Source organism: Perognathus longimembris, chromosome 1, assembly GCF_023159225.1.
Source record: "Perognathus longimembris pacificus isolate PPM17 chromosome 1, ASM2315922v1, whole genome shotgun sequence".
Taxonomy (NCBI): Eukaryota; Metazoa; Chordata; class Mammalia; order Rodentia; family Heteromyidae; genus Perognathus; species Perognathus longimembris.
The window spans coordinates 130720699-130747966 of NC_063161.1; the positions used below are offsets into that span (position 1 = coordinate 130720699).

The window sequence follows — 27268 nt, forward strand, 5'->3', positions numbered from 1 at the left end:
GGGGGCGGGCTTTGCCGAGAGAGACCAATAGAATGGAGCGGGGGGCGGGACGCCATAGGACGTCAGGCTGAGGCCGCCGCCGCCGCGGGGCCTGGTTATCGCCGGTTCAGCGCAGCCCGGAGTCGCCCAGGCCTGAACTCCTCCCCAGGTCCCGGCCCGCGTCCCCAAGCCCCCGAGGACACCCGAGGACACCCCCCCTCCGGGGGTGGGGTGGGGTGTGGAGCCGCGGGTCAGCTCAGCGAGCGCCCCTAGCTGGCCTGTCCGGCCCCGCCCCCGCCCCGGGCCATGGCCCAGCCCCTGTCCCGGCCCCTTGTCCTATCCCTTTCCCAGCCTTGGCCTCCGGCCCCGCCCTCGTCCCGCTTCCCAAATTGGCCTCAGCCCCGGCCTGGGCCCCAGGGAATGCTAGCGTCCAGGTCCCGATCCTGCCCCCCCCTCCAGTCCCAGTCCCTGCCCCAGACTTGGCCCCCATCCTCGCCTCGGCCCTCGTCCCACCCACTGTCGCAAATCCCAGTCCACTCTCTGTCCCCACCCCATTCCCAGCGGTTGCCTAAGCCCCTGGCCCAAGGCCGACCCTTACTTGAGTCGTTGGAACAGCCCCTGCCTCCATCACACTCCCTGCCCTTGTTCAAGCCTGAGTACTCAGGCCAGCCCTACTCATCTCAACCTTTGCCCTCATCTCTGTGTTTACCCAAGTCTCTCCCACTGGACCCCCGCCTCTCTCATACGCTGCCCCTCTCCCAGCCTCGACTCAGGTCTGGGCTCCAGCTGCCATCAGTCCTATTGCTGCTGTTGCTGTTCTCTGTCCTTGGCCCCGGGGCTGGTGAGTGCAGAAGCAGTAAAGACTGATATAAAGATGGGGTTCCAGGCTGTGGGAGGTGTGGGCTACAGAGAAGTTCAGGCCAGGTGGGATCTGGGGAAGAAGTGGGGGGAGAGATAGGGAGCAGAGAGATCTTACACAACACAGGAATTGTCATTGTGGGCAGAGTGGTACTGGGTCTAAAGCTCAGCAAGTGGCTATTGTCCTTAAGACAGTCTTCAATGTTTTCTTTCCCTATGCCCATCCTGACCCCAGTTGATTCTAGCTTTTTCAAGAGTCTTGAAAGCTTTGCTTTTCCTGCTCTCTAAGTTTGGCAGGGGAGGACATTAGAAAATATAGCTTAAACCCTTTGGGTTATTGCCCATGCATTCAAACAGGGTTAAGCAAACAATTCTGAAGGCAACATATTGCAAACAGATGGATTTGGATTGCGTGTGCGCACACATGTACACACACACACACACACACAGTACTAGGTCTTAAACTTAAGGCTGAACTTCTTAGCTCAAAGCTAACACTCTACCACTTGACCCACACACCCATTTCCAGCTTTTTGGTGGAAATAAGAGTCTCACAGGCTTTTCCTTCTTCAGGATGGCTTTGAACCTGGATTGTCAGATTTCAGCCTTCTTAGTAGCTAGAATTACAGGTGTGAGCTACCAGCACCCCAGCTGGACATGGATTCCTAAGGCAAACCTTTCCCCAAAAAAGCTTGGTTGGCTGAGAACTACTTCTTTATACTTTTAGAATAGGGTTAAAACTCAAAGTCCATATTACACATGGGGAAAATGAAGTTAAATGAAGGAGCAATTTGTTCAAGGTCATATTATTTATAAATAACAGAGCCAGGGCTAGGAAAAAAAAGCTTTCCTGATTCCTATCTCATATTAGTGGCCCTTCTCCTTCTATACTGTAATTTATGCTTCATAGAAAACCAGACGCAAGTGGGCAAAGGCTCACAGACCAATTTGTCTATACCTCAGTCTTCCTGCAAGAAACTTCCTGCTTAAACTGTTGCTCATATTCCAAGCTTCATTCTAGGGTCACTGTGCAGCTTAGGAGTCACCTGGCTAAGAAAGAGAGGCCAAGCTTTTTAATGTGTGAAATATGGAAGGAGGAAGTGGTCTTTGTTTAGAGGATGTGGCATACAGATGACCCCATCACACAATAGCTGTATCCAGGCTTCTTTATCCAGGCAATAACAGCTAATAGAGCAGGTGGGGGTGGGGTGATTCTATTGAGCTCTGTGGGCTGTGCTTGATGGTACCAGCTTGAGATCAGTGCAACCCAGAGGTCACAAACAACTCCTGCAGAAATGTCTAGGTGCTTTTCTACCTGTGTGTATGATAGGTGTCTGCAGGTTGGCATGTGTAATGTGTGGACCTGCTTATGTGTTGGTGAGTGTAGGCACGTGCATACTGTATGGGGTACCTGTAAGCTGGTATGTTCTGAGTACCTATGTTATTTTGTGAATGTCAGGGAACATTTTATAGCCCCAAGAACATTCCTCTTCAGCTCTGTCCTGCTCCTTTTATAGACAGATCACTGAAGTGTTGTCTTCAGAAGTGATGGTTCATAGTTTGAAGGCAGTGTTGAAGGCCTTTCATAATACAGAAGTAATTTGTCCATCTCCATGGGGTGGGTTTTGTGTTGATTACAGCAAGTGGCAAGTTGGGAATTAGCAGAAGAAGCAGGTAACCAGTAAGTCAGGTTTTTTTCCACTTTTGGTAAGGGGAGTTTATACTATTTAATCCAACTGGCTTCCATCTTATCAGCATAGTTTTTTTCTTTTAAAATTATTTATGCTTATTAAACATTTTTATGGTTATTATTAAAGGCGATGTACAGAGAGGTTACAGTTACATAAGTCAGGTAAAGAGTACTTTCCTTTTTGAACAATGTTACCCCTTCCTCCTCTCTCTTCCAGTTTTTCTTTTTTATGAGCCCATTGAGCAAGCACTGGACTGGCTAATAGACATGCATAACAGATGGCCTCAGAGTATACAAAGCTGGAAGTTGTGGATAAAAATAGAATTTCACGGAAGCAGGTTTGGTGTTTTGTGAAGAACTATAATGAAATTAGGAAAGATAATCATATAAACCCAACTGTAGGTGGGGCTGCCCTTAATGCTGTTTATAGCCAATGCCTGGGTAACTGTAGCCTGGCATTTGGGTTCTCTGTGACCTAGTGAGGATGATGAGTTTTGTCTGAGCAGAAACTGGCAGTGCCGTAGAACTATCATAGCACGAAGCTTCATAAATACTTAGCATTTGCTTCAATCTCATTTCAGAAATGGAAGTTAGTTCCTGGGTCTCTTGGTCTCAACCTTGATCTTGAGTTTTCCTCTTGGGACTAATTAACTGTGGTTGATAACCCAAGCACGCTTTACCTTTTCAAGAAATTAGCTTTTCTCCTAGTGCCAACAGGAGCAGGGCCAGTTTCAGCCTCTCTCTCTCTCTCTCTCTCTCTCTCTCTCTCTCTCTCTCTCTCTCTCTCTCTCTCTCTCTCTCTCTCTCTCTGTATGGTGCCTTGGTCATGCTTCCTCTAGGACCAAGCCTTATTCAAACTTCAAATCAAAACTTGAGGTGGACAGTTTCCTCAAACACCTATCCTTCCCCCTTGAACTTCCCTAGCTGGTAACTCACTCCTTTTCCCTGACAATCTAATCTGTGATCTCCATAGCCCCTGACCACTTGGGGAATGGCTTTGCCAATTCCCCAAATTTCCAGGTCATGCCAGGGTCTTTGAATCCCAAAGTGTCTTGTGTTTTTCAATCACTGTTTCCCAATCATTATTAGCTTCTGCTCTCATTTACTGTCTAGATCTGCAGGGAGCAACTGATATTTTCTTAACAGCAGCAATAGCTGATGAGATGACCCATCTCTGGTACCAGCCTTGGGGAAGAGCAGCCCTTCGGTAAATCCAGAAGAGGGCACCCCAGAGCTCTTATTTCTTCCTAACAATACTTTCCAAGGCTGTTCAGCTCTTGGCCTGCTTCCCAGTTGTCAAAGCCAGTGCTTTCAGGTACCCTGCTGTTTTATCTATCATACCAGTTAGTCCATTGTCCTTGACGGATCTCTGCTATGCTGAGCCTTTCTGGATTCTTAGGCTGTGTTCCCTTGGTTTGTAAGTTAGCAGGGCTTCCTTGCTGATAGTTGAGACTAGTGGTTGGCACTAGAAAGACTAGTCGTTGGTTTAACTGTGGCCTTTCAGGATGAGCTAATCTAGGGCTAGTCTACTGTATGAGATATCTCACTTGAGCATGAGTCCTGAGTTGCTTCAGTTCAGTGGGACCAACCTTAATTAGCATTCTCACCTTTAGCTATTGACCTTTTCCAGATGTTTCTTTCAGTTGAATATCATGCACTCCATTTTGGGTGTTAGGTCTCTTATCTCAAGAAATGGAGGTTATCAGACTAGGTAAACATTTTTATGTATTTCCTGCCTGGCTGAAAACTCTTCATTCAGCCTCCCCTTCCCAGGTTCCTATTCTGACCTGAAGATGCTCAAGTTCCCCACCTTCTCACCTGTCCTTGAAGGCATGCTTCTGGGATTGTCTGGGGCTGGTCTGAAGTCCCTAGGACTTTATTCTGGGAGATCTTGCCTACTTTGGGGGTATCTCTTCTATTCAGCTGAACTACTGGGGTTCCTTCATTGCTATAATAATCCTGGTCCCCATGTGTTTGCCTGGCTTAATGCTGACATGACTTTTCTATTCACCTTGGCTGTGTTCCTACACCTATGATCAGGCATCTTGGCATTTTAGTTAAAGGTGACTACTTCCTCCCCACCTTCCAACCTCTGAATATTCTCAAGTGATCTGAAATTCCACTGGGTCACCATATGTCTGCCTCACTGGGCCATCCCCTGGGGAAATGCCCTAGCTGTTCATTTTGACCCTGGAGATTCTGATGACTCTTTTCCTGAGCATGCTCATGGTGGCCTGTCAGTCTGGCTCTTGACTCTGCTACCCAAGCAGGCCCCTTGCAGGCCTCACCACACCTCCCCTCCCCTCTCCTGGCCTAAGTCAGTATACAGACACTCTTGTGAAGTTTCTGAGGTGTTTTTTTTTTTTTTTTAAACTGCTTCTGACCACCCAGAAACAGAAAGGAGAGAAAATAAACAAGGAAGTTACACAGTTCTGTGTCACCTCCCAAGCCCCACAGGTGGAGTTCTAGCCTGTTCAGTGGCTTAAGAGCCCATGCCAATACACACACACACACACACACACACACACACACACACACACACACACACACACACGTCTCCTCTGTTTTTGTTAGACTTGGCAAGAAGAGAACAATGGCACCTAAATAGGGGGCAGCTAAGAGTGGAAGGTCATATAAAAGGTCTTGGTTTTGATTCCTCAGTTTAGTCTAGGTTTCAGCCTCAGTTACCATACCTGTAAGATGAGTTTAGTTTGTTTTTGTTTTAAACAAAGTCTCTGCAAGGACTAAGCTATGCCTAGGCAGCATAAGACCAAGTTCCTGGCTTGTATGAGAGTGTTGTGAATTGATGCTATTGGTGAGAGAGAGGGGCATGCCTATTGCCTAATGAAACACTCTCGTGTCCTGCCCTTCTCCTTTCTCTTTCTTCTGCTTCCCAGGAGGCCTTTTCCTGACTGATTACTCTACCTGCTCACCTCGCAAGCTGAGTCCTTTCCGCTCCTTTGCCAGCACTGAGCTCTTCCACTTCCATGTTCCAGAAGACACATTCCTGGCAGTTTGGAATCTCATCATCTTCAAGGAGCAGGGGGGGACCTTTGGGGACCACTGCCCAGACCAGAGTGTGACTGTGTGAGTGTCTGAGTTATCTCTCTAGCCCCATTTCTAACCCCAGCCACTTTCAAAACTGAATTGTGGAAAAAAAATCTTCTGACCCCAACTTTGACTCTTAACTGTGTAATTGGAATGAAGTGTGACTGAGAACTGAGTATTGGCCATGCCCTCTGTTATCTGACCACTTCCTGACTAGTATTTAACAGTATGAGTGTCGGAGATAACCTCTTGACTCTTATGTTGTTTTTGTTTTTAGTGTGTGTGTGTGTGTGTGTGTGTGTGTGTGTGTGTGTATGTGTGTGTGTGTGTGCTCAAGTATGCATGCATCATTACTGGGGCTTGAACTCAGAGCTTCAAGTGCTGAGCCTTTTCTATTCATGGCTTGTGTTCTACCCCTTGAACCACACCCCTATTTCCAAATTTTTGCTGGTTAATTGAAGATAAGTGCATTACAAAATTTTCTGCCTGAATTGGCTTCAAATTATGGTCCTCAGATTTCTACCTCCTAAGTAGGAGGATTATTGGTATGAGCCTCTGGCATCTGACTTATTTTACTGTTATTGAGTAACAATTCTCCTTTCTTCTATTTCCCACCTGCCACCCTACTGTCTGATTTCCTCCTCTCCTAATTCTTGTTTCCCAGGTATTTCCGGTCGGGGGCACCCCCTGTCATCAATCCCCTGCACACACACTTCCCGGGGGACACAGCTGTGCCTGGGGTTTTCTCACTGACCCTCAGCTGGACACTGCCCAACCGCACCTCAGGCATCTTTAATGTCAGCAGCCCTTTACCTGGGGACTGGTTCTTGGCTGCCCACCTTCCGCAGGCCCATGGCCACATCTCTGTCAAGGTGGGTTCATGCTGTGAGGGGCAGGAGGGGGTCAAAGCTGCTTCTCCATCTGCATATCAGTACCAGGGTGGGCAACATCACAAGGACGGCTGGGTGGGGCATGGCTGGAAGCCAGTAAGTCACATGGTGAATGGTCTACAGTGGACAGTCTTGGAACCTTAGGAGAACCTAGTAGTTACATGGAAGCTGAAGGTGAAGTCAAGTCTTGAATCAGGTTCTGGCACTGGTGAGTCATGTCCTGCCCTCTGGAGAGCACCAGGGTTCCTTAAAGGTAGTCAGGAGCTAACCAAGGATTGGTTAAATCCTCTGCACAAACCCAGAACTAGTCTTGTTTTACATTTTGATTAATAATTAAGGCCACCGCCCCATCTCTAGTCCATATGGAAGTGTATTCTTTTTCTGTCATAGTGTATTCTTTTTCTGTCATAGTTGCAGACAGTTCCCCCAACTCTTGAATACCTGTTAAAAGGAAGCTGTGGACTGCTGGTATCCTTTGTGACTGTTACCTTCCTTTCCTTTGAATATCAGCACTTAATTCAAAGAGCAAAGACTGCTAAAGTCTATAAAGGGCAGGTTCAAAAGTCGAGGTGCTTATTGTGGTTTAGAGGACAAGGAAATGCCACAGTGTTTTCCTGTCATTCTTGTATGTAAGATAAGCTGGGCTTCCTCCTCATAGTGAAGGGATCTGTAAGTTTCCTATTCTTGTTCATTGAAGGAGAGGTAGGAAGGTGGCCATGTGCGTGGCCCTGAGGTAAGGGTGAAGGGACTGAGCATGAGCAGAATCAGGATGAAAGAACAAGGCATTATAGAGCTAGAAAGCTAGTGTGTTTTGGCCATTGAGAATTGAGAGGGGCAGAAATTTCCAAGTAGGTGAAAATTGGACTCAAATATATCTCTCAAGGTTGAGTTTCTTGAAGTGTGTGACTCTTTGTGACAGACTCACTTTCTTTCATTGGAGCCCAGTGTTCAGAGCAGGTATTAATAATGAGCGGAGAATCACACAGCAACAAGTTCCCTGGCCTTGCTCTTGGTAGAGATTATAAATGAGGGCTGAGGTAGCCTCAGGGATAGGCTAATATTTTTCTTTTTCTTTTTTTGATGTGGGGAGGGTCAGTTATGGGACTTGAACTCAGGGCTTGGGCGCCATCCCTGAGCTCTTTCACTGGAGGCTAGCACTCTACCACTTTTAGCCATAGCTCCACTTCCAGATTTTGTTGCTAATTGGAGATAAGACTCTCATGGGGATTTTTCTGCCTGGGCTGGCTTTGAACCATGATCCTCAGATCTTAGCCTCCTGAGTAGCTAGGATTACAGGCATGAGCCACCAGTGCCTGGTTTAGGCTTACCTTTCTTGAGAGTAATGCATAAGAAGACCTGGAAGTCCTCTGAGACATGCTGGAAGCTCACCTGGAAGAGGCTCTGGGTTATATAGGCAGACTTTGACTAACGTTAGAATTAAGTGTTCTACTGGGATGGATCTCTCCATAGGTCTTTGGCCAAGTTTCAGACTTTCTACCCCGTATCCCCTGATCCTGGATGTGCTTTGTGAGAGCCGACAGAGAATCCTCTAGCCCATCTCCAGTTATAATCTTTCTGGGTAGTCAGGAAGTACCTAGAGCCTAGGCTGCCAGATTGAGACAATGGGAATCAGAGATAGCCCTAAAGCCCAGAGCAGTTAGGCAGCAAGAAAAGAATGAGGTCTGATATGCCCATTTGCATCTGAGCATAGCAAGTGAGGCTCAGGGGACTTGGTAGTGCAACTAGTGCCTCTACCATTAATGTTCCGGGATGTAGCAAGATAGGGTAAAGAGGACGCAGTTCTACCTTGTCCATGAGTGGCAACAGGTCTGGAGACCATGTAGATAGACTTGTTCAAGAGGCTGATGGAGCAAGTATAGCTTTTCTAAGAATTTGATTACCTTTTGTAAGTAATCTTATGTGAGCTTCTAAGGTTTCTTAAGGTCTCCAGATGCTGGCCAATTTCCCACATTCAAGCCTGCAGGTTCATTGTCCAGGACATTTCTCCATTTTCTCTACTTGTATCTTCTGTGAATCATAGTCTTAACTTCCTGTGAGGTTTGGAAAACACAGGAAGTTGTGTGGGTTCCAGGATAGCCTTGGTCTGGGCCTGAAGAAGTTCAGTGATAAGAAAAGAGTTAGGTTTCTAGGATCCTTCTCAATTTGGGGGATGCACTCATATATTCCCTAAGAGGACAACAAAAAGATGGCTAACTCAGCTTGGTTAGGAGGTAAATCTCAAGGGTCAGGATACAGAGAAAGGTATTTTAGGTGGTGACAGTGGCATGGACCAAAACTCAGAATGCAGAACTGGATTGATTTAGTATTGGCTAGGTAAAGAAGATGGAGTGAACAGAACTCAGGTCATGAAAGGCCTAGAAGTTTGAACTGTCTAGAGGCTGATAGCCTGGAAAGCAATGAAAAGGAAGCAACTTATGGGGCTGGGAATATGGCCTAGTGGTAGAGTGCTTGCCATGAAGCCCTGGGTTCGATTCCTCAGCACCATATATATAGAAAAAGCCAGAAGTGGTGCTGTGGTTCAAGTGGTAGAGTGCTAGTCTTGAGCAAAAAGATGCCAGGGACAGTGCTCAGGCCCTGAGTCCAAGCCCCAGGACTGGCGAAAAAAAAAAAAAAAAGGAAACAACTTATATGATCCAGGCCAATGTCCTGAACTCCAGTCCCAGGTCTGCTAGACCCTGTGTCTGCATTATTCACCACATATTTCTAGCATTCAGCACAGAGCATGATTCATAGTAGGGCTTGGCAATTTTTTTTGCCTGTTTTGTCACCTTTTCAAACTCATAGTGTCTCAAATGGATCCCATTTATCCTCTTGTTCTGGCCCCTTCTTTCCTATCAACTGCTTCTTTCTTGTCCCCCTGTCCTCCATTTCCTTGCCTTTCCTGCCTTAGAACATGTATTCATTCTATGATGCCCAGTTGCCAGCCTGCCTTGAGTGGCGGACTGTTGGGTTGTGAATACCAGATGGCACCCAAATGGCTCATAAGTAGAAAGTTCTCCTAAATGGCTGGGCACAGGTCTTCCTCGAAGGCTTCTTCTTTCCAGTCTAAAATTCGAATGTAAATAAAGCAGGTAAAATGGTAAAAATGTTTGGAAGGAAAGCAAAGAAGCAGATGGTATAGAAGACTGGATTCTGTTCATTCTGTTAACTAGGACCAAGCATGACTCAATGATAACACAGCTGAAGTGGTTAAAATCTGCTAACAGTGCCTCTTCCGCTTTTCCTCCTCCTAAGTTATTTTATTTATATTTCAAATAGGTAATATATGCACCTGGTACAACATTCGAAAGGTACAAAAGGCATCAATGAAAAGTAAGTCTTCCTCGTCCCTTCTCCTTCCAGTTCCCAATTCCTTTCCCCAGAGTTATCTAGTAACTGGCTTTTTTATTTACATATTTATTTTGTACTGGGGATTGAACCCAGGGTCTCATTCTTGCTAGGCAAGTACTCTACCACTTGACATATATCCCCAGCCCAACTAGGTTTATATTAATCTTTACTTCTTGACTTTTATCTTCTTGTCTTTTGTGATGGTATATCACATCTTGCCTATCTTTTGCTTACCATCTTTCTCTCGGTCTTGATCTATTATAGTGATGTTAGGTCCTGGAAAAATTCCTTTTTTCCAATCTCTTCTTGTGTCTAGCACAATTGTTTCAAATACTGTCTGTGAGTTAATGCCTTCTAAGAGTAGTCATCTAGGCCGAACTTCCTTCAGTCTCAGACTTTATATCCACTTACTTATTTGTTATCTCCAATTAGCTGTTTAAGAAATGTCGCAAGCTTAGCATTTGCAAATCAATGTTAAAAAACAAACATCAGATTCTCATTTTACTTCTCCTAGTCTAAACTTCATTCTTGGATTTTTCTTCTTTCAGCAAATGTCATTGTCATCCACCAAGCTGTTCAACCTCAAATTTAGGTGTCATCCTTGTTTCCTATTTTCACCTTATCTCTCCACAACCAATCCATAAAGAAAAAAATCTTGTTGCCCTACTTCTAAAGCATGTCACAAATGTGTCTACTCTCTCCTTCCACTTTGAGCACATATTCCCTCAGCTTTTTCCTGGGCCACCACAGTAACCTCCTAAATGATCTTCCTGCTTCTACTCCTGCCCCATGTAGTCTTTCCATTTCCAGTACCTTCATTGGTGCTGACTGTGGGCTTGTTGGGTACTGGGTGATCCACAGAGAAGAGACCAAGTGTTTTCAGGCATGTTTTATTTTCAGGCCCTACCAGGGCCTAATACTTTAAAGAAACTCAGCCTACCCATATGAGATGTCCACGATCTATCTACCTTGGCTTTCCATTTCAAGATCTTTCAGACTTTTACACCCAGTTTGGATTTGGCATTAGTGGCTCTTAGGGACCTGATTTCTGTTGACTTTTCCACTGCAGCCTCTGCACTTCTGCACCTTCACTGGTCTTTCCTCCACATTGAGGAGGCTGGATGTTACACAGTTGAAGGAAGGAGCACTTCAGAGACGTCACATGTCCTGATCTTTTACTGAAGCCAGCAGAAAGCAAAATATGGAGAATTTTTTTCTCTGAACTGTTTGTCTGACAAGGAAATGGGCCATCTTCTGAGCATAAATCTCTACCTTTGGGATTCATTTACTGTGATTATTTTACAGTCTTGACAAGATATGGGGAGGTGTCACTAAAATGCCTTATGAGAAGTATTTCTGATCCTTAGGGGTTGACACCCAAAATGAGGGGCATCTGTTGGTTCAAGGGCTCTTGGAAGGAACTGTCTTTTTTTTTTTTTGCAATTCAACAGCATCCACTCTATGCGAGATGGTATGCTAAGCACTGAGGGAGGATGCTTTGATGAAAAGGCACAGAAAAATTCCACACAGATGGCAATGAAAGCGTCTGGCCTGGAGTCTATCAAGGCCTCCTTCCAGCCTCCTAGAGCTTTGCTGGAAATCAGTGCCTTGTGCTGTCTGTTCTTGGCATGGAATGCAGTGGACTGTCAGGGCTTGGAACTTTTATCCCAGAACAAGGCTTGGAGGCATGCTTTGGGAAGACTAACAACAAAAGTGAGTCATACCCTCTAACTTATATTGGACCAGTGAAAGGCTATTTTGTCCAGAAGGTTAGCAAAACCTTATTAGATCCTGGTGCCCCTGACTGTTAGTTTCATGGGACTTTGATGGCTGCATTTGCATATGTGAAACAGGAGTGATAACAAATGGGGCTGTGCTCATGAAGAGTGAGGGCACTTTGTGGGCTGAAGGTGGTAGCAGCGTAATAGATCTGAAGGGGCTGGAAAATTTGTTCAGGACAAGAGCAAACAGGATCCATGATGTTCTTTTCCACTGGCAGAAGACAGTGTGAGGCTGAGGATCCGGTTGTATCTGTGGACCTCAAGGGCAGAGTAGTGGGAGGGGAGTAAAAATCACAGGTTTTGGCTTCATGAAGGTCAGAATAATCCCCAGCTGGATTGATTCATTTTTGATTCATTTATTTGGCAAACATTCATTGTGAGTTATGCATACTATGTTAGGCCTATATCATGAGGAATAAAAATAAAATAAGACAGAGTTTGTATTCTCAAGTTACTAATAATCTAGAGGTTGTCTGATTAGTGGCCCTCACAGTGGTGATGCAGCAGAGGCTAGATAAGCACATAGGAAGGAGCAAGGTGAGGAATAAAGACAAAGATTCAGATTGGCTAGTGATTGGAAGGGTTATACTGGAAGGCCTCAAAGGAGCTTTCCAGTGTCCACAACAGAGCCATTGTTCTGATGGGGGGATTAGAGTTGTCTGAGATTAATGTGATGTGGGGCTGGCCAGGCATGCTCAGGAGGTAGAGTTGGACTGGGAGAAGGTATGATAAGCAGGGCCCGATTGTCATCTGGGTCTGCTCATCCAGTACTGAGGATGACAGCAGGTCTTGTAGACCCAGGTAGGTGGGAGGTGATCAGAAAGGACTGCTCAGAGCTTAGAGAGACCATATGCAGAGCCCCAGGATTAGAGGAGGCCAGAGGAGTTTCTTCTGGATTATCTACCTAGTTCTTGCTAGCACTGGTTTAGTAGCACCCTCGCTGTCCTTCGACCTCCTGCCACTCTTGCTTTTGTCTCAGGGTCTCCAGGATGAATGTCAATACCTCCTCCAGCCACAGCTGATCATCCGGCGTTTGCTGGACGTTGCTGTGTTGGTTCCTGGCCGTCCCTCAGAGCAGACCCTTTCTCTCCACAATCACTCAGCTTTGTACAAGTAAGTTAACACCCCCCAAAATCTGGCTCTTCTGGTTGTAAACAGGGGGCAAGGGGTCTCTTTTGGCTTCTTAGCCACCTGCTTGGTTCTGCTCTCCCTGCAGCCAAACTGAGCTTCTTGTGACCCAGAGCCCTAGGATGGGTTGGATCCCCACCATAGAAAAAAACCTGAAAAGGCCCCATATACCTCTGTATCCTCTAGCCCCTTTCTGCTCCTTCTTCCTTTTCTTTCCCTCTTTATGGTATCCTCATTTTTCTGCCCTTTCTTTTCCCCAACCTCTTCTCTGCCCAGGGTCTTTGTGCCCAGCTTTACTTACAGGGTTTCAGCACAGCTGGTGTGTGTGGGGAGCCGAGGGGTGTCTGCCTGTCCTCTGACACTTCGTCTACGTCCCAAGGCCCCACCCCTGCATAACTCAAGTTCCGTGGCCTGTGGTGGTGCCTCAGTTTGCCAGCTGGAGCTGGCACTGCCTCCCTGGGGGCACTGGGTCTATGTGCGCGTGGAGACACCATCTCGTGGCCCCAGCAGGACCATCCGCTTCCAGCTGGTTGTGAGGTTGCAAGGTCAGAACCCCTACATCTGCCCTAGCCACCCAGACTGTGCAAACATCTATAGCTGGGAGGTGACCTGGGTGGCCCTCTGCTATGTCCTTACAGTCTCCCCTGTTTCACCCAGGCTCCTTTGCACTCCTGGAAGTCACCCCCTCCTAGAGTTCCAAGTCACTGAGAAGCCTTCAGATTGTTTTTCTACATCTGATTCTAATGAGAAAGGCTCTCATTATCCATCTCCCATACTCCCAGTATATACTGAATCTATATTGCGTATATTTTAATACACATAAAATACATATATTTTAATATGATTTAATCACTCAGTTTTCTGAAGTAGTTAGGGACAGCCAAGGCATCTGGATAGAGTCCTTGACAAAACCCATGAGACTCTGTGAGCCAGTCTGCCACACTTAGTTTTATCTGTTTGAACAGTATTTTTTACTGCTCTTCGGAAGGGACATTGGATCTTGATTTTCTCCAGTATGACATGCTATTAGTTGGGGCCATTAGGAAACCCTTGTGCCTTATCCTGTGACCCTAGATGCCCCACACTCCCAAGGAACATGGCATGCTAGTTCTCACCTCCTGTCCTTTGTTATAGCCCATCTCATTTTGTTCTGTTTCCCTCCACTTCACAGAGTGCCCACAGCCCAGCCTATCCCGAGCCCTAGTCCCTGGAGCTGCCATGAACATGCCTCAGTCCCTGGGCAACCAGCCACTGCCCCCAGAGCTGCCATCCTTGGGGACCCCTGTGGAGGGACCTGGGCCCACGTCTCCACCTGAACACTGCTGGCCGGTGCGCCCGACTCTACGCAATGAGCTAGACACCTTCTCCGTCCACTTCTACATCTTCTTTGGCCCCAGTGTGGCCCTTCCACCTGAGCGCCCAGCTGTGTTCGCCCTGCGGCTGTTGCCAGTGCTGGACAGTGGAGGTGTCCTCAGCCTGGAGCTCCAGCTCAATGTGGTACTCTAAGAGTGGGGTGGTTGCCCTGTGGGGGAGCTTGAAAAGAAGCCATGGACAGTGCTCAGGCCCTGAGTTCAAGGCCCAGGACCGGCAAAAAAATAATAGTAATTATCAGACTCCTTTTTTTGGATAGTACTAGGTTTTGAATTCAGCCTTGCACTTGTTAGACAGGTGTTACTACTGAGCACACTTCCAGTCCCCCCTCCCCCACTTTTTTTGCTGGAACTTTTCAGGAATATTTTTCAGGTCATTTTATTTTTCTTCCCACTTGGGCTTGTGTTTGGTATGCCCATTTTAGGCTGCCTATAGTTCTTGGGAACCCAGGTGCATACCATTGCAGATTTTTTCAGTAGAGATGAAGTCTTGAGGAATTTTCAGTCTGGGCTGGTTTTGAACCACAGCCTGCCCATTCACAGCTTCTGAAGTAGCTAGGATTACAGGCATGAGCCTTTAGTATCCAGCATAGACTTCATTTTTTTTAAAGTTTTAAGTTTATAGAACTACTGAGCAGAACATTCAGACTTCTCATATGCCCCTCTCTCCCTGCAGTTTCTCTTAATATCTTGCCTTAGAGTAAGTAGTAAGCTCTTTATATCCCTCAGCCCTTCATGCTTTTTCTCACTCAAGACTGACACTCTACCATTTAAATAATACCTCCAGTTACTGCTTTTTGCTGGTTAATATGAGACAAAAGTTTAAAGGATTTAGAGTGGATGATTTTAAATCTTGGTCCCTATATCTCAGCCTTCTGAGTAGCTAGAGTTCTAAATATGAGTCACGGACATCTGATCTTTACTTTTTTTCCTACTGGACCTGGGGCTTGAACTCAGGGCCTAAGCACTATCCCTGAGCTTTATTACTCAAGGCTAGTGCTCTACCACTTGAGCCAGAGCTCCACATTCAGCTTTCTAGTTGTTAATTACAGATAAAAGTCTCATGGGCTTTTCTGTCTGGGCTGTTTTCAAACTGTGATCCTCAGATCTTAGCCTCCTGGGTAGCTGGGAGTATGAGTGTGAGATGATCTTTATTTGTTTTTTGAGACAGGGTCTCTCTGGGTATCCTTTGTTTGGCCTACACCTGGTAATCCTTCTGCCTCTGCCTCCCAAATGCTGGGATTACAGGCATGTACCACTCTGTCCAGCCCTACCTTTCAGATGTATCACCCCTACTGCTCCAAAGCTGAAACAACCTTAGTATCTTGGGGGCCTGGTGTCCAGAATTCTCCTCATCTATCACCACCTCTTCTGGTCATACTTTTGGTCATTGTGTCTCTGGAATATATGATCTGAGGTAATTTGTCTAGAGTGGCAGGCACTCCTTGCATTTGTACAGTTAGACTAAGTGATCTCTGAGTTGCTGTATCTTATCAGATCATCTGGGGCCAGTAGTAAACTAAGGTCTTTCCTTCTTCTTTTTGTTTTCTTGAGAATGGTTGTATATACTTATTTCTATTATAAAAAATAAGATCATATAAAAACTTTGGGCGTAGGGGAAAACTTCCTTCTAAGAAAACTGTTTTAACTTTTTTGGCATGCCTCCTCACAGTTCTTCTTCACATTAATGGTTTTGTTTAGCTAGTTGTGATCAAGGAACATATACATTGTGGTCCCTTGAGCCTATGCACTGATGCCAGTTCCCATCATGTGTTTTTATAGTGATATTTTTGCCTAACTGGAAAAAAATTTATGTTTATACTTGGGGCATTGCCTAGTATTGGTTAGGGCCATGGGCCTTATCTACTTTGTGTAACTCATATACTTAGGAAGTCTATGCTTCACATCTGAGTGATCATTAAACATGACTAGGATGAGGGCAGAGGCCTGTGGTAGGCCATTGGAGGTTCTCTGCTTTGATAATATCCACTAGGCTTTGATCCAATGAGTTATGTATTAACCCCCAGCTAGAGATCCTTTTAACTATACTATCCCTCCCCATTAGGCAGTCTGAGGAGGACTGTACTAAAACTTGGTGTGTGTGTGTGTGTGTGTGTGTGTGTGTGTGTGTGTGTGTGTGTGTGTGTATAACCTGGTCAAGAACTTTCTTGAACAGAGTTGGTTCTTCAACCTGAGGACATGCCTTATAGTCATATTATTTCTCTCTGACTCTGTTCTGGCTAAGATTCTATTATTTGTATTTGATTACTCCCTCGCCTGTGAGCAAAGACAGAGATCTTGATTTGACCCTTAAATTTTAGAGCCCATATCAGACCAGCCTTACCATATTGTTCTTTCTTCCTGACTATCTGGAGAATAAGGGTCCAGGCTCCCTCCCCAGCCAATGCAGCTCCTTGCTTGAGACTTCTCTTCATTCCTGTCCACTCACTCTAATGCACATCTGCTTCCATTTGTCCATTTTCAAGCTATGACATTTGTTTCATACTTTATGCAGCCTGTTTGGTTTATTTGGAAAGGTATATCAGCATTTCTACTCTGATATTTCCATCCACATTTTTTTCTCCTTTGGCTTCCCTAGAATGACTTTCACTGAATAATATATTACTTGAGCATGTTAATCTGAGATTATAAGCAGATTATAAGAAACTCACTCTTAGGATTGAGGTCAAGGGAGCATGACAACACATAGCTTCTTTGGTGAGAATTTCTCTGAATGCTGTGCTTCTCTTGGGGATTGAACTCAGGCCCTCTGCTTGCTGTTTTAGCCATACCTCCAGTCTCTACCTGTGCTTTTCCTGGTGGCCTGGGCTGTGATCATTTTACCTATGCTTTCCTGTTGCTGGGAATGATAGGTGCCAACTGCCTCCTCCACCCCATCTCTGCCTCCTTAGTAGCTAGGTGGCTTGAGCTACCTGGACCTTGGAGACTGATTAACTTTTATCTTATGCATGCACAAATATGGAAAGTCACCATGCTGCTTTCATGACTTGCAAGTCAGGATCAAACATATGGCTCACTTCTAGGATACATTTCCTTTTCCTTTCCAGATTTCAATATTTTTTTCATCTCATGGTCTATTTTATCCCATTCTCTGTGTTTAATAAGCTGACTTAAATCCTTCTTGAATCAAGTGAGATTATGGTATTCTATTACTTTTATGCTTGCAGACAGCCCCTTACATTTACTCCTGGGGGCATCAGATTTCTTTGAATCCCAACCAGCTTGCTACATTTAATCCTCTGGCATTCCTTTACCACCATTCAGAATTCAGTATTGTTTCATTGGAGAACTGAGTTTTTTTTTGTTTTTATTGTCAAAGTAATGTACAGAGGGGTTACAGTCACATTTGTAAGGCAGTGAGTACATTTCTTATCAAACTTTGTACCTCCTCCTTTGTTTTTCTCCCACTTTCCCCCCACTCTGGTTCCTTCCCCCGACCCCTAAGATGTACAATTGGTTTAAAGCATATTGTCTTGTAAGTATTGCTGTTGCATTGGTTTGCCTTTTACCCCTTGTGTTTCCATTTTGGTGTCCCCTTCCCTAGAGAACAGAGTTTCTTTACAATCCTCCTGCTGTGAGCCTCAAGACAAGATGACTGAAAACCTTAAATTGTCTTGGTCCACAACTAGTTCAACATCTGGCACAGCTGTCCTGTCCCCCAATAAACTAAATAGGATAGAAAAAGAGGGTGTGCGGCCTTTTGAAGGGAACCTTTTCATCAGTCTTTGAGGAAAGATCACTGCTGTGGAGGATCTGATATTTTTCAGTCTTGGCTTCTGAGAAAGGGCAGATCAGCTTCGGCGTGTGTGTGAAGGTGGGGTAGGGGAGTTGGAGGTTCAGGGAGTAAGCTGTCCAGTGAGAACTGAAGGGTTGACAGATGTAGACATGGTGATGGTGGGTCCGGAAACAGTCTAACACAAGGCTGTCCTTACCTGTTCTCCCCAGAGTTCCCTCCACCAAGAAAATGTGACAGTGTTTGGATGCTTGACCCACGAGGTGCCCTTGAGCCTGGGTGATGCCGCGGTGACCTGTTCCAAAGGTGGGGGTGAGGGATAGGGAAGGTGGGGAGACCAGAAGTTTCTACAGGGCTGGGTGAGGCAGCAGGGGATGGAAGCAGGCCAGATTAAGGCCTCTGGGAAGTAAAGGTGGGTGGGTGAGGGTGTTTGGGTCCTGATCACATGCCAACATGAGGCCCTCTCTTCTCCCTTCAGAGTCTCTAGCCGGCTTCCTGCTCTCCGTCAGTGCTACCTCCAGAGTGGCCAGGCTGCGAATTCCATTCCCACAGACAGGCACTTGGTTCCTGACCCTGCGTTCTTTGTGTGGGGTGGGGCCTCGGTAAGAGATTGCCAGGCTGGTTCAGGGATGGGTGGGTGTAGTGCACACACAAGGTAATGACTAGTGTGTGCACACGCAGGTTTGTGCGGTGCCGCAACGCAACGGCTGAAGTGCGGCTACGCACCTTCCTGTCCCCTTGCGTGGATGACTGCGGGCCTTACGGCCAGTGCAAGCTGCTGCGCACGCACAACTACCTGTATGCGGCCTGTGAGTGCAAGGCTGGTGAGTGTGCTGGGCTTTCTGGGTTCTAGGGTGGTCTACGGGGTCCATGGGCTAGGCCCTGAGTCAGGGTGGGGGCTGAACGCGTGACGGTCTTCAGTCCTCTTCCACTCTTCACCCTCCCCACCCACAGGGTGGCGGGGCTGGGGCTGCACCGACAGTGCCGATGCACTCACCTATGGATTCCAGCTGCTGTCCACGCTCTTGCTCTGCCTCAGCAACCTCATGTTCTTGCCACCCGTGGTCCTGGCCATTCGGAGCCGATATGTGCTGGAAGCTGCTGTCTACACCTTCACTATGTTCTTCTCCACGGTATGCGGTGGTCGTCCCTGTCTTCACCGTGTCCTTGTCCCAGGTGGTGGGTGGGGGTCTGCATTTCCACCACGTTCTCCATGAGGTGGGGGACCTCTCTGTCTTCCCCATGTCTTCTAGAGCAGTGCTTTCTTTCTTGTAAGGTACCTTGAGGTTCATGACCAACGCAGTTTGCAACTTAACATAACAAGCGTGTGGCTCCAGCCATTGCACACACTGCCTACCTGGAGGGTGAAGGAGAGACACCTTGACTAAAAACACCTTGGCTAGGAAACTGCCCCAGGGTGTGAAACTGTGTCTCTCCTTTCATCGTGTTCTCCCCTGTGTGAAGTGCAGAGATGCATGGAGTCTTCCCCATCCTCATGTTCTTATATGTGAAGGGCCAGCTACTCTTTGCTCATGGCTTTTACAGTACTGGGGATTTCAGCTCTTTAGGGTGTTCATTGGTCCAAATGCATGTCCTTCCCACCCCCATGCAGTCACTATGACCTCCTTAATTTCCCATAGGAACTTGTAGTAGGTAAAGGGAATCTCTGTATTGAGCAATTGATGTAGAAAAGTCCAGCTCTCAGAGTCCTGAGGCATCATGGGAAATGACAATATTTTAAACCTCTCCATTCCATTACAGAATTTCCACAATTTTTTCACTGAGATTTTCTACTCCATAACTAGAAATATTCATATTATAAGCAGAAGTCTCAGATACTGTTAGGAAAGGTAGATAAGAGGATCTGCTAGACTTAAACCCTGAGTATTTTTCTTGCTAAGATTCTGCATCTAGGATCATCTGTGGGTTTTTGGCATCTCGTGACACAGTACCTATCTATGAGCCCTAAAAAGTATCTTAGATGGATTCACACTCTCCTGATATCTGGGCAATAAGGATATCACAAAAACCCATCTGTGCTTCCTTGGTGTCCAGCAGTCCTTGACATCTGGGAGAAAAGTAGGGGACAAATGTGAGGGTCACAGGAATTCTCCTGGGTGCTCATCCACAAATGAGACAGAATAGGCTTCTGTCTCTAGAGAGACCTTCCCTCTTTTGGCAGGATAAGAATTCATTCCAGTTTAGCTTGCCTGGGCCCCTTTTGGGGCCTGCTCTAATAATGCCTTGTTCTATTTTTATGTCAGACACTATTTTACTTATTGCCAGATGCCCTTTATACTGCTGCTTACCAAATCCTCTAGCAACAGCTGTTCCACCAGCCTACTCCTAGCTCCAGGCTGATCTAATGTGACTCACAATTAGTAAGATTACCCCCTCCCCTTTTTTTTCTTCCCCCAGTGCTGGGGTTTAAATTCAGGGCATCGCTTCCATTCCTTTTTGCTTTTGTTATTTTTCACATAGAGTTTCACTTTTTTTTTTTTTGCTTGTGATGACCTGAAACACAATTCTTCTATTTATGCATCTCACAAGGCTGGTGTGACAGGCTTACATCACTGCAGCCAGCTTTTTATTGGTTGAAATGGGGTTTCAAGAACTTTTTCGCATGGACTGACTGAGCTTCATCCTGGCTTTCTTTATGTGTATTGTGGGGGAGGGGGCCCTAGAGCTTGAACTCAGGGTTTTACATTGTCCCTCAGCTTTTCTTGCTCACAACTGGTGCTCTACCACTGAGCCATGCCTCCAGTCCAGGATTTTGCTGGAGATGCAGTCTTACAGACTTTTCTACCAGAGCTGGCTTCAAACTATGATCATCTAGGTCTCAGCCTCCTAAGAAGCAAGCACTACTAGTGTGAACCACTGGCACCCAACTTCATTTTTACTCTTATTACTTTTGTTTCTTTGTTTTTGTCCGAGACCAGACTCAAACTCAGTATCTGATGCTTTTAGTCATTGGCTGGCAGTCTACCACCCAGTTTTTTTTTTTTTTTTAGATGAATGAAGTTTGAACGCTTTGCCTAAGAACGTGAATGATGGAGTCTAGATACTCAGCCTAATTCTAGGTTCCTCACATGTCAGCCCAGACTCAGGAGCTGGGACTGTGCGCCTTTTTTTTTGGTCAGTCATAGGGCTTGAACTCAGGGCTTAAGCCCTATCTCTGAGCTATTTTGCTCAAGGCAAATGCTCTACCACTTTAAGCCACACAGCACCACTTCTGGTTTTCTGGTGGTTAATTGGAGGTAAGAATCTCATGAACTTTTCTGCACAGGCTAGCTTTGAACTGCGATCCTCAGGTCTCAGCCTCCTGAGTAGCTAGGATTACAGATGAGAGACACCAGTGCTGGGCTTCAAATTCACGTGTGTGTGTGTATGTGTGTGTACTGGGACTTGAACTCAGAACTTCATACTCTTGCTTAGTTTTTTCACTCAGAGTTGGTGCTCTTTTAGCCACACGTCCACTTTCAGTTTGCTTTCCTCCCTCCCTCCCTCCCTCCCTTCCTTCCTTCCTTTCTGGTTAATTGAAATAAGAATCAATTTTTGTCTGCTGGGATCTTTGGATCTCAGCATCTTGAGGAGCTAGGATTACAGGTGAGTCACTGTGCCTGGCCTTACCTCAAATTCTTATCATAGTTCCTCCTTTCCTTTTTATCTTTTTTCTATTTTTTTGTGATGCTAGGGATCAAACCCAGAGTCTTATGCATACCAGACAAGTGCTCTGTCACTGAACCATATCCCAGCCCTCTCTAATTCATAAGAGCCAATCAGGAGTTAAGAAAATAGAACCAAACCACCTATAAAACACCATCAGTCCAAGCAGGAGTGATGGTGCACACTTGTAATCCTAGCTACGTAGGAAACATAGGTAAGAGGATTATGAGCCAATGGCAGCTCTAGGCAAAAACACAGAGCCTATCTGGAAAAATAAAGTGAAAAGGGGCTATGGGTATGGATCAAGTGGTAGAGTGCCTGTCTTGAAAGTTCAAGGCCCTGAGTTTAAACACACCACCAAACCAAAACAGAAACAAAACTAACAAAACAAAATAGAAAACAGAACATATAAAACACTTCAGTGACACAACTCTAATCCATATAGTTCAAGCCATAGATCTTTTCTTAATGCTATTTGGGTCCTATAATTAGATCCCTGAAGCCCAGGTAGAGCCCACATCCTGAGACTATTCAGCCTTCCTTGGTGATTGCTGCTATCCTGGCTACAAGCCTATTTTCTCATTACCTTTTTGGTTCCTCAATCATCACAGGTAATTTTCCATGGCCCTTGGCAAAATCATATAACTTCTTCTAACAGAAAACATAATTAGGAAACAAAAATAAGAGAGAAATAGTAAGTTTCATTATATTCTGACTGCAAATATTGCAGTCTTTGCATTGATTAAATATGCATTCATTTCCAATTTGATATTCTGTAATGCCCAGTTACCCCATTTTTGAACATCAGATGAACTGCTCAGTTATAAAAATGTAAAATTGCACATAACAATTTAGGATAATTTTTTGTGGGAGGAGGTGCAGGAGTTTGAATGCAGGGCCTCATGCTTGCTAGACAGGTGCTCTATCTTGAGAAATACCCCAGTTTTCTTTTGCTTTACTTATTTAAATAAGATCTAAAGTTTTTGCCTAGCTAGTCTCAAATTGTGATCCTCCTATCTCTGATGTTCTGATCCTCTTACCTATGACATTGTATGTAACTGGGATAACAGATGCATAATACCATGCCTAGCTTCTGTGAATGGGGTCTTGTCATCTCTTTCCTGGCCTTGAACCTTGATCCTCCAATCTCTCATACTTTAAATAGCTGGGTTTTAATGTGCCTAGCCAAGGATAATTATCCTATGCTTCGTCCAGGGCTTCATGCATGCTAGGCAAGCACTCTACCACCAAGCCACATTCCTAGCCCCCACAATAATCTTAATCTTGATTTTCTAGTACCTTAAACGATTTGACTTTTAAAAAGCACATAGAAAATAATAAGCCATAGAATATTTGGGAGAAGATTTTTTTAAAAGCCCTTCACTGAAGAGACACTATTTCCATTTCCCCCATTTTTTTTTTTTAGTGCAGAGAATTTCCTAGGAGAAAGTCAGTTGTCTGTTATTTCTCTAGATATGTACTTAGTATTTGGGGATTCAGCTTTGCCTTTTATTCTGCTGATCTGTATTCTTATCTTAGATCGAAGGATTCATTACAAGCCCCTTTTCCAGAGACTTTTGGACATTTCTTTCTATATACTCAAAAGTCAGTCATATGGGACAAGTGCTCAGTTAAGCCTGAAATGCAAGAGTAATGCTTGAAAAGAAAATCCAAATCATAAATATGTATTAAAAGTGATTTAGTGGTCTGTACTTATGTCTAGTATTGGAAGGACAGAATAAGCAATGTCCTATAGGTAAACTAGAAAAAGACCAGAATATTAATGCATGTAGGAAACAAATTCACTCTCAACACAGCTAAGAGAAAGCACTGAAAAATAAACAAATCTAGGCATAGTCAAAGTAGACACTGTTCGTTCTTCACATTGTTTCTAGTAGTGGGAAGCTCCATGCTGTACTCCATGACCTTAGCAACAGCCTTCTTGATTACCATACTCCCTGCTCCTTGGCATTGGGTAGAGGGGATGAAGAGAGCAGTTAGTAGAAGTCATGAGAGTGAAGCCCAATTCAGACTCTGAGCTCTCAGGGGAAACTAGACCATGCAAGGGGCGGTTGGGGTCTAGATTAAGCCAAGAGGCTAGAGCCAGATTCCAAAGCTTGAGCCAGGGTTGGGGATTGTTCCTGGGACCCACAGTGAGCATGAGGAGAGAGGGAAGGGATTGGCCTCAGCTTAAGAGTTCTGGGCCCTTTGGCCTGTCATTTACCATAGCACATTCTAGAAGTAGGATGATTAGGAAGGTGAGGACTGGGGCCAGAGATTCCAGATACAGCATATGAAGCCAACCAGGCCTCTATACTGCATGTTTCCTAGGTGTAGGGAAGTCAGACATTTCCTCATTCCACTCACCTGTGACCTCTGACCTCTGCATTTCTAATAAACACCTCTATGGCTCCTTTCTCCTGTTTTGTAGACCTGGACCTGTGCTCCAGGGCCTTTCAACACCTGTCATTTCTTTCTCCAGTTCTATCATGCCTGTGACCAGCCAGGCATTGTGGTTTTCTGCATCATGGACTATGATGTGCTGCAGTTCTGTGATTTCCTGGGCTCCTTAATGTCCGTGTGGGTCACTGTCATTGCCATGGCTCGCTTACAGCCTGTGGTCAAGCAGGTCAGTGCACAGTGGGCCCTGGGGGAGAACCATAGGCAAAGTCTACTTGAAATTCACTCCTGCCTGGGGGATTTTACAAGTGCTTCTCACCAATCTGGTCCCATCCCTGGAGTGCTGTCACCTGGCTTGAGCCCAGCCCCTGGAGTCCTCTTTCCCTAGGTGCTGTATCTGCTGGGGGCTATGCTGCTGTCCATGGCTCTGCAGCTTGACCGACATGGACTCTGGAATCTTCTTGGACCCAGTCTCTTCGCCCTGGGAATCTTGGCCACAGCCTGGGTAAGGGTGGGGAGGGCTGAGAAGGGTGGGAGGAGCAGGACTTGGGTGAAGGGTCCTGGCTAGATAGTCTCCAATTTTAGGCGAGTTTGGATTGTTGGACTATGATGTGTCATCTGCCCACAGCACTTACTTCAGCAGTGGGCAGGTGCCTTTAGGTCACAACCAGGGTTCAAGGGAAACCTGAGAGTGACCAGCTCTGGCTTAGGTTCTAGAGCGTAGCATTCTGAGCCCTACCTCTCTGTCACCCCCAGACAGTACGTAGTGTCCGTCGCCGTCACTGCTACCCACCCACGTGGCGCCGCTGGCTCTTCTACCTGTGTCCAGGGAGCCTTATCGCAGGCAGCGCTGTCCTACTGTATGCTTTTGTGGAAACCCGGGACAACTACTTCTACATTCATAGCATTTGGCATATGCTCATCGCCGGCAGTGTGGGCTTCTTGCTGCCTCCTCGTGCCAAGACTGACCGTCGGGTCCCATCTGGAGCCCGGGCCCGTGGCTGTGGTTACCAGCTGTGCATCAATGAGCAGGAGGAGTTGGGCCTTGTGGGCTCCGGAGGAGCCACTGTCAGCAGCATCTGTGCTAGCTGAGAGGGGCTGTGGGCCAGGCTCCTAGCGGGCATGAACCCTTCCTTGGGTTCTTCCTAGGGGCATGGAGCCCTCTTAGGGATGAAAGACAAGCTGTATTTCTTGAGGACATGGAGTCTTTCTCAAGAACATTGAATTCTTTCAGGGACCTGGAGGCCTTCCAAGGACATGGGGGCTTCTGGAAGTCCGGGAGTCCTTCTGAGTCCATGGAGTCCTTCCGAAGGACTGGAGCTATGCAGGGCACAGAGCCTACTCAGGACAAAGGAATCCCTCCTAGGGATGTGGAGCCCTTCCCAGCCATCTGGAACCCTCATACAGATATGCATCCTTCTCATGGAGTCCATCATGCGGGAAACTGAGTCTCTAGATTTTTGCAAGAGACTCAGTTAACTCTGGCTTCATATTTCCTTCTCAGAGGCAGTGTGTGGGGGCTGGGCTGGGCTGGACTTGGACAGGGGTGTTGTGAGACAGATGGAGTTGGTACAGGGATGGTGGTGGGACAGGGATGTAGGTGGAGTCTGATTTGTCTCCAATGAAGTATATGTTGGTTCTGTGCTGCCTTTTTTTTTTTTTGCTTCCTGAGTTTCGGGGCAGGGGGAGGGAAGGAAGAGAGCCCCTGAGGAAACAGCAGGGATGTTGGGAGACCAGTTTGAAGATGAAGCTTTTGCCCCATTGTGCAGCCCTCTCATCTGGTTCTTGCCCTCCTTTCTAATACCACCTGATGGCTGTTTCAATTCTTGTGGATTCCAGCCTCCAGTAGCGAAGAGCGTATGTGCATGTGTTTACTTGGTGTGAGTGTGCATGGGTTCATATATACTGAGTCAAGTTGAAATCAGTTACATATCCCCTATGATACCCATAGCCCCAGAAAAAGAAGCCAAGGTGCTTGGAAATTGGAGTAACAGGTACAGATTTAAGATGCACAAAAACAATATCACAAGAATGTTTCTATTTTGAGCCTCCATTTTTCCCTAACTGCCAGAAACAATCCTTTGTTAGTTGGAATTTCTTCTGTTTTCGTGGGGGTCATAGCTGAGTTCTGAGGGCCTTACATAATGTCAACATGTCAGGAGAACATACTTCACCCATCCCCTGAGATTTCCACCATCCCAGCTGGCTCCCAGTCTGTGACCAGAGAGATCATCCAGATGCTGGGAGGTTTCTTGTTCCTGTCAGCATAACCCCTCAGTCCTGAAGTTTGAGCACCTCGGCTGTTCAGAAATTCTACAAAGTCATTTCCACTCTGGAGTCCAGCTCTTGGTTTCACTTAACAAACAAGGCATGAACCACTCTGTCATTTAAATTCTGCAAACACCCTCAGGGCCTTGGCTCATGATGCCTCCTCTTTTAGCAACCATCTATGTCAGTGCTCACACTACATTTCTTCCTCTCATCTGCTCCCCAATTGGATAATCTGGAGATAGGAAAACTTTACTGCTTATTGGGTTCTCTTTTTCAAGTCTTGTCTGTGCCTTAAGTTCTTTCTGCTTTCTTCAGGGTTTAAGTTTAAGCTCAAAACCCAGGATTGCTTCCTGTGTTCACTTCTCTTCCTTGGGCTACTGAGTACAGAATAGCAGGGTTCACTGAGTGGCAAGAAATGAGAATGGGTGGGATAAGGGTCATTTCCTCTGTAAGAAAGGTTATTCCTTCACAGGCTGAGATAGAACAGGTCACTGAGACTCTTGAACCATATGACTGGGATTCAGATCTGGATCAGCAGAGTACAGAGAGATCTCAAAAGGCAAAGAGCTGGAATGCCCCAACTCCCAGCTGGGAGGGGTTGGCAGGGGCTTCTGACAAAGGGACCTTGAAGGGGGATTAAACAAATTGCTGTAATGCCAAGATTTGGGAAAGTGTTCTCTGTGGTCACATGTACCCATCTTTCTTCTCTTCCCCAAGATTCCCATTATCTCTTCAGGTCCCTCATTCAGTCAAATACTTAAAGCACATACCATAGGGTTAGCTTGGTATGTGACATGTATTCATCGTATGCTAGCCAAACGTCATGGAGTTTTTAGACATGAGAGCTAGAGGAAGGGGAAGATGCAGAGGCACAAAAGACTGCTATTTATCCAGGCAGCCATGAAGAAAGCACTGGGCCTGGGCATCGGGTGAGTGGGTGTGGTGTAGGTCAGGCAGCCAATGATGTGGTGCTTACCCCGTGGGAAATGATGAGTTACTAGAGGATTTAAACAAAAGAAATGGAACAGATGGGTTTTTTGAGAGCTAGTGCAGAGGATACGTTTTGAGAGGAGTCGGAAGAA

The 27268-nt window shown here is 46.0% G+C and overlaps 1 protein-coding gene across 3 annotated transcripts; it reads left to right on the top strand.

The window, feature by feature from the left end:
* The first annotated feature begins 92 nt into the window (after positions 1–92).
* On the top strand, positions 93–26144 carry Tmem8b (transmembrane protein 8B). Of its 3 annotated transcripts, none has more exons than XM_048332305.1 (13): positions 93–820; positions 5425–5614; positions 6240–6447; positions 12577–12710; positions 13002–13270; positions 13897–14222; positions 18062–18155; positions 18328–18451; positions 18531–18673; positions 18804–18982; positions 23998–24144; positions 24304–24420; positions 24672–26144. In XM_048332305.1, exons 1-13 carry the CDS (start codon positions 286–288, stop codon positions 25005–25007), a joined length of 2802 nt encoding a protein of 933 aa, XP_048188262.1. In that variant the 5' UTR covers positions 93–285; the 3' UTR covers positions 25008–26144. The 3 variants fall into 3 exon arrangements, with proteins under 3 accessions (XP_048188262.1, XP_048188179.1, XP_048188341.1); XM_048332222.1 differs by having other exon boundaries at positions 24676–26144; XM_048332384.1 differs by lacking the exons at positions 93–820; positions 6240–6447; positions 12577–12710; positions 13002–13270 and adding an exon at positions 9745–9798 and having other exon boundaries at positions 5545–5614; positions 24676–26144.
* Positions 26145–27268: the final 1124 nt, after the last annotated feature.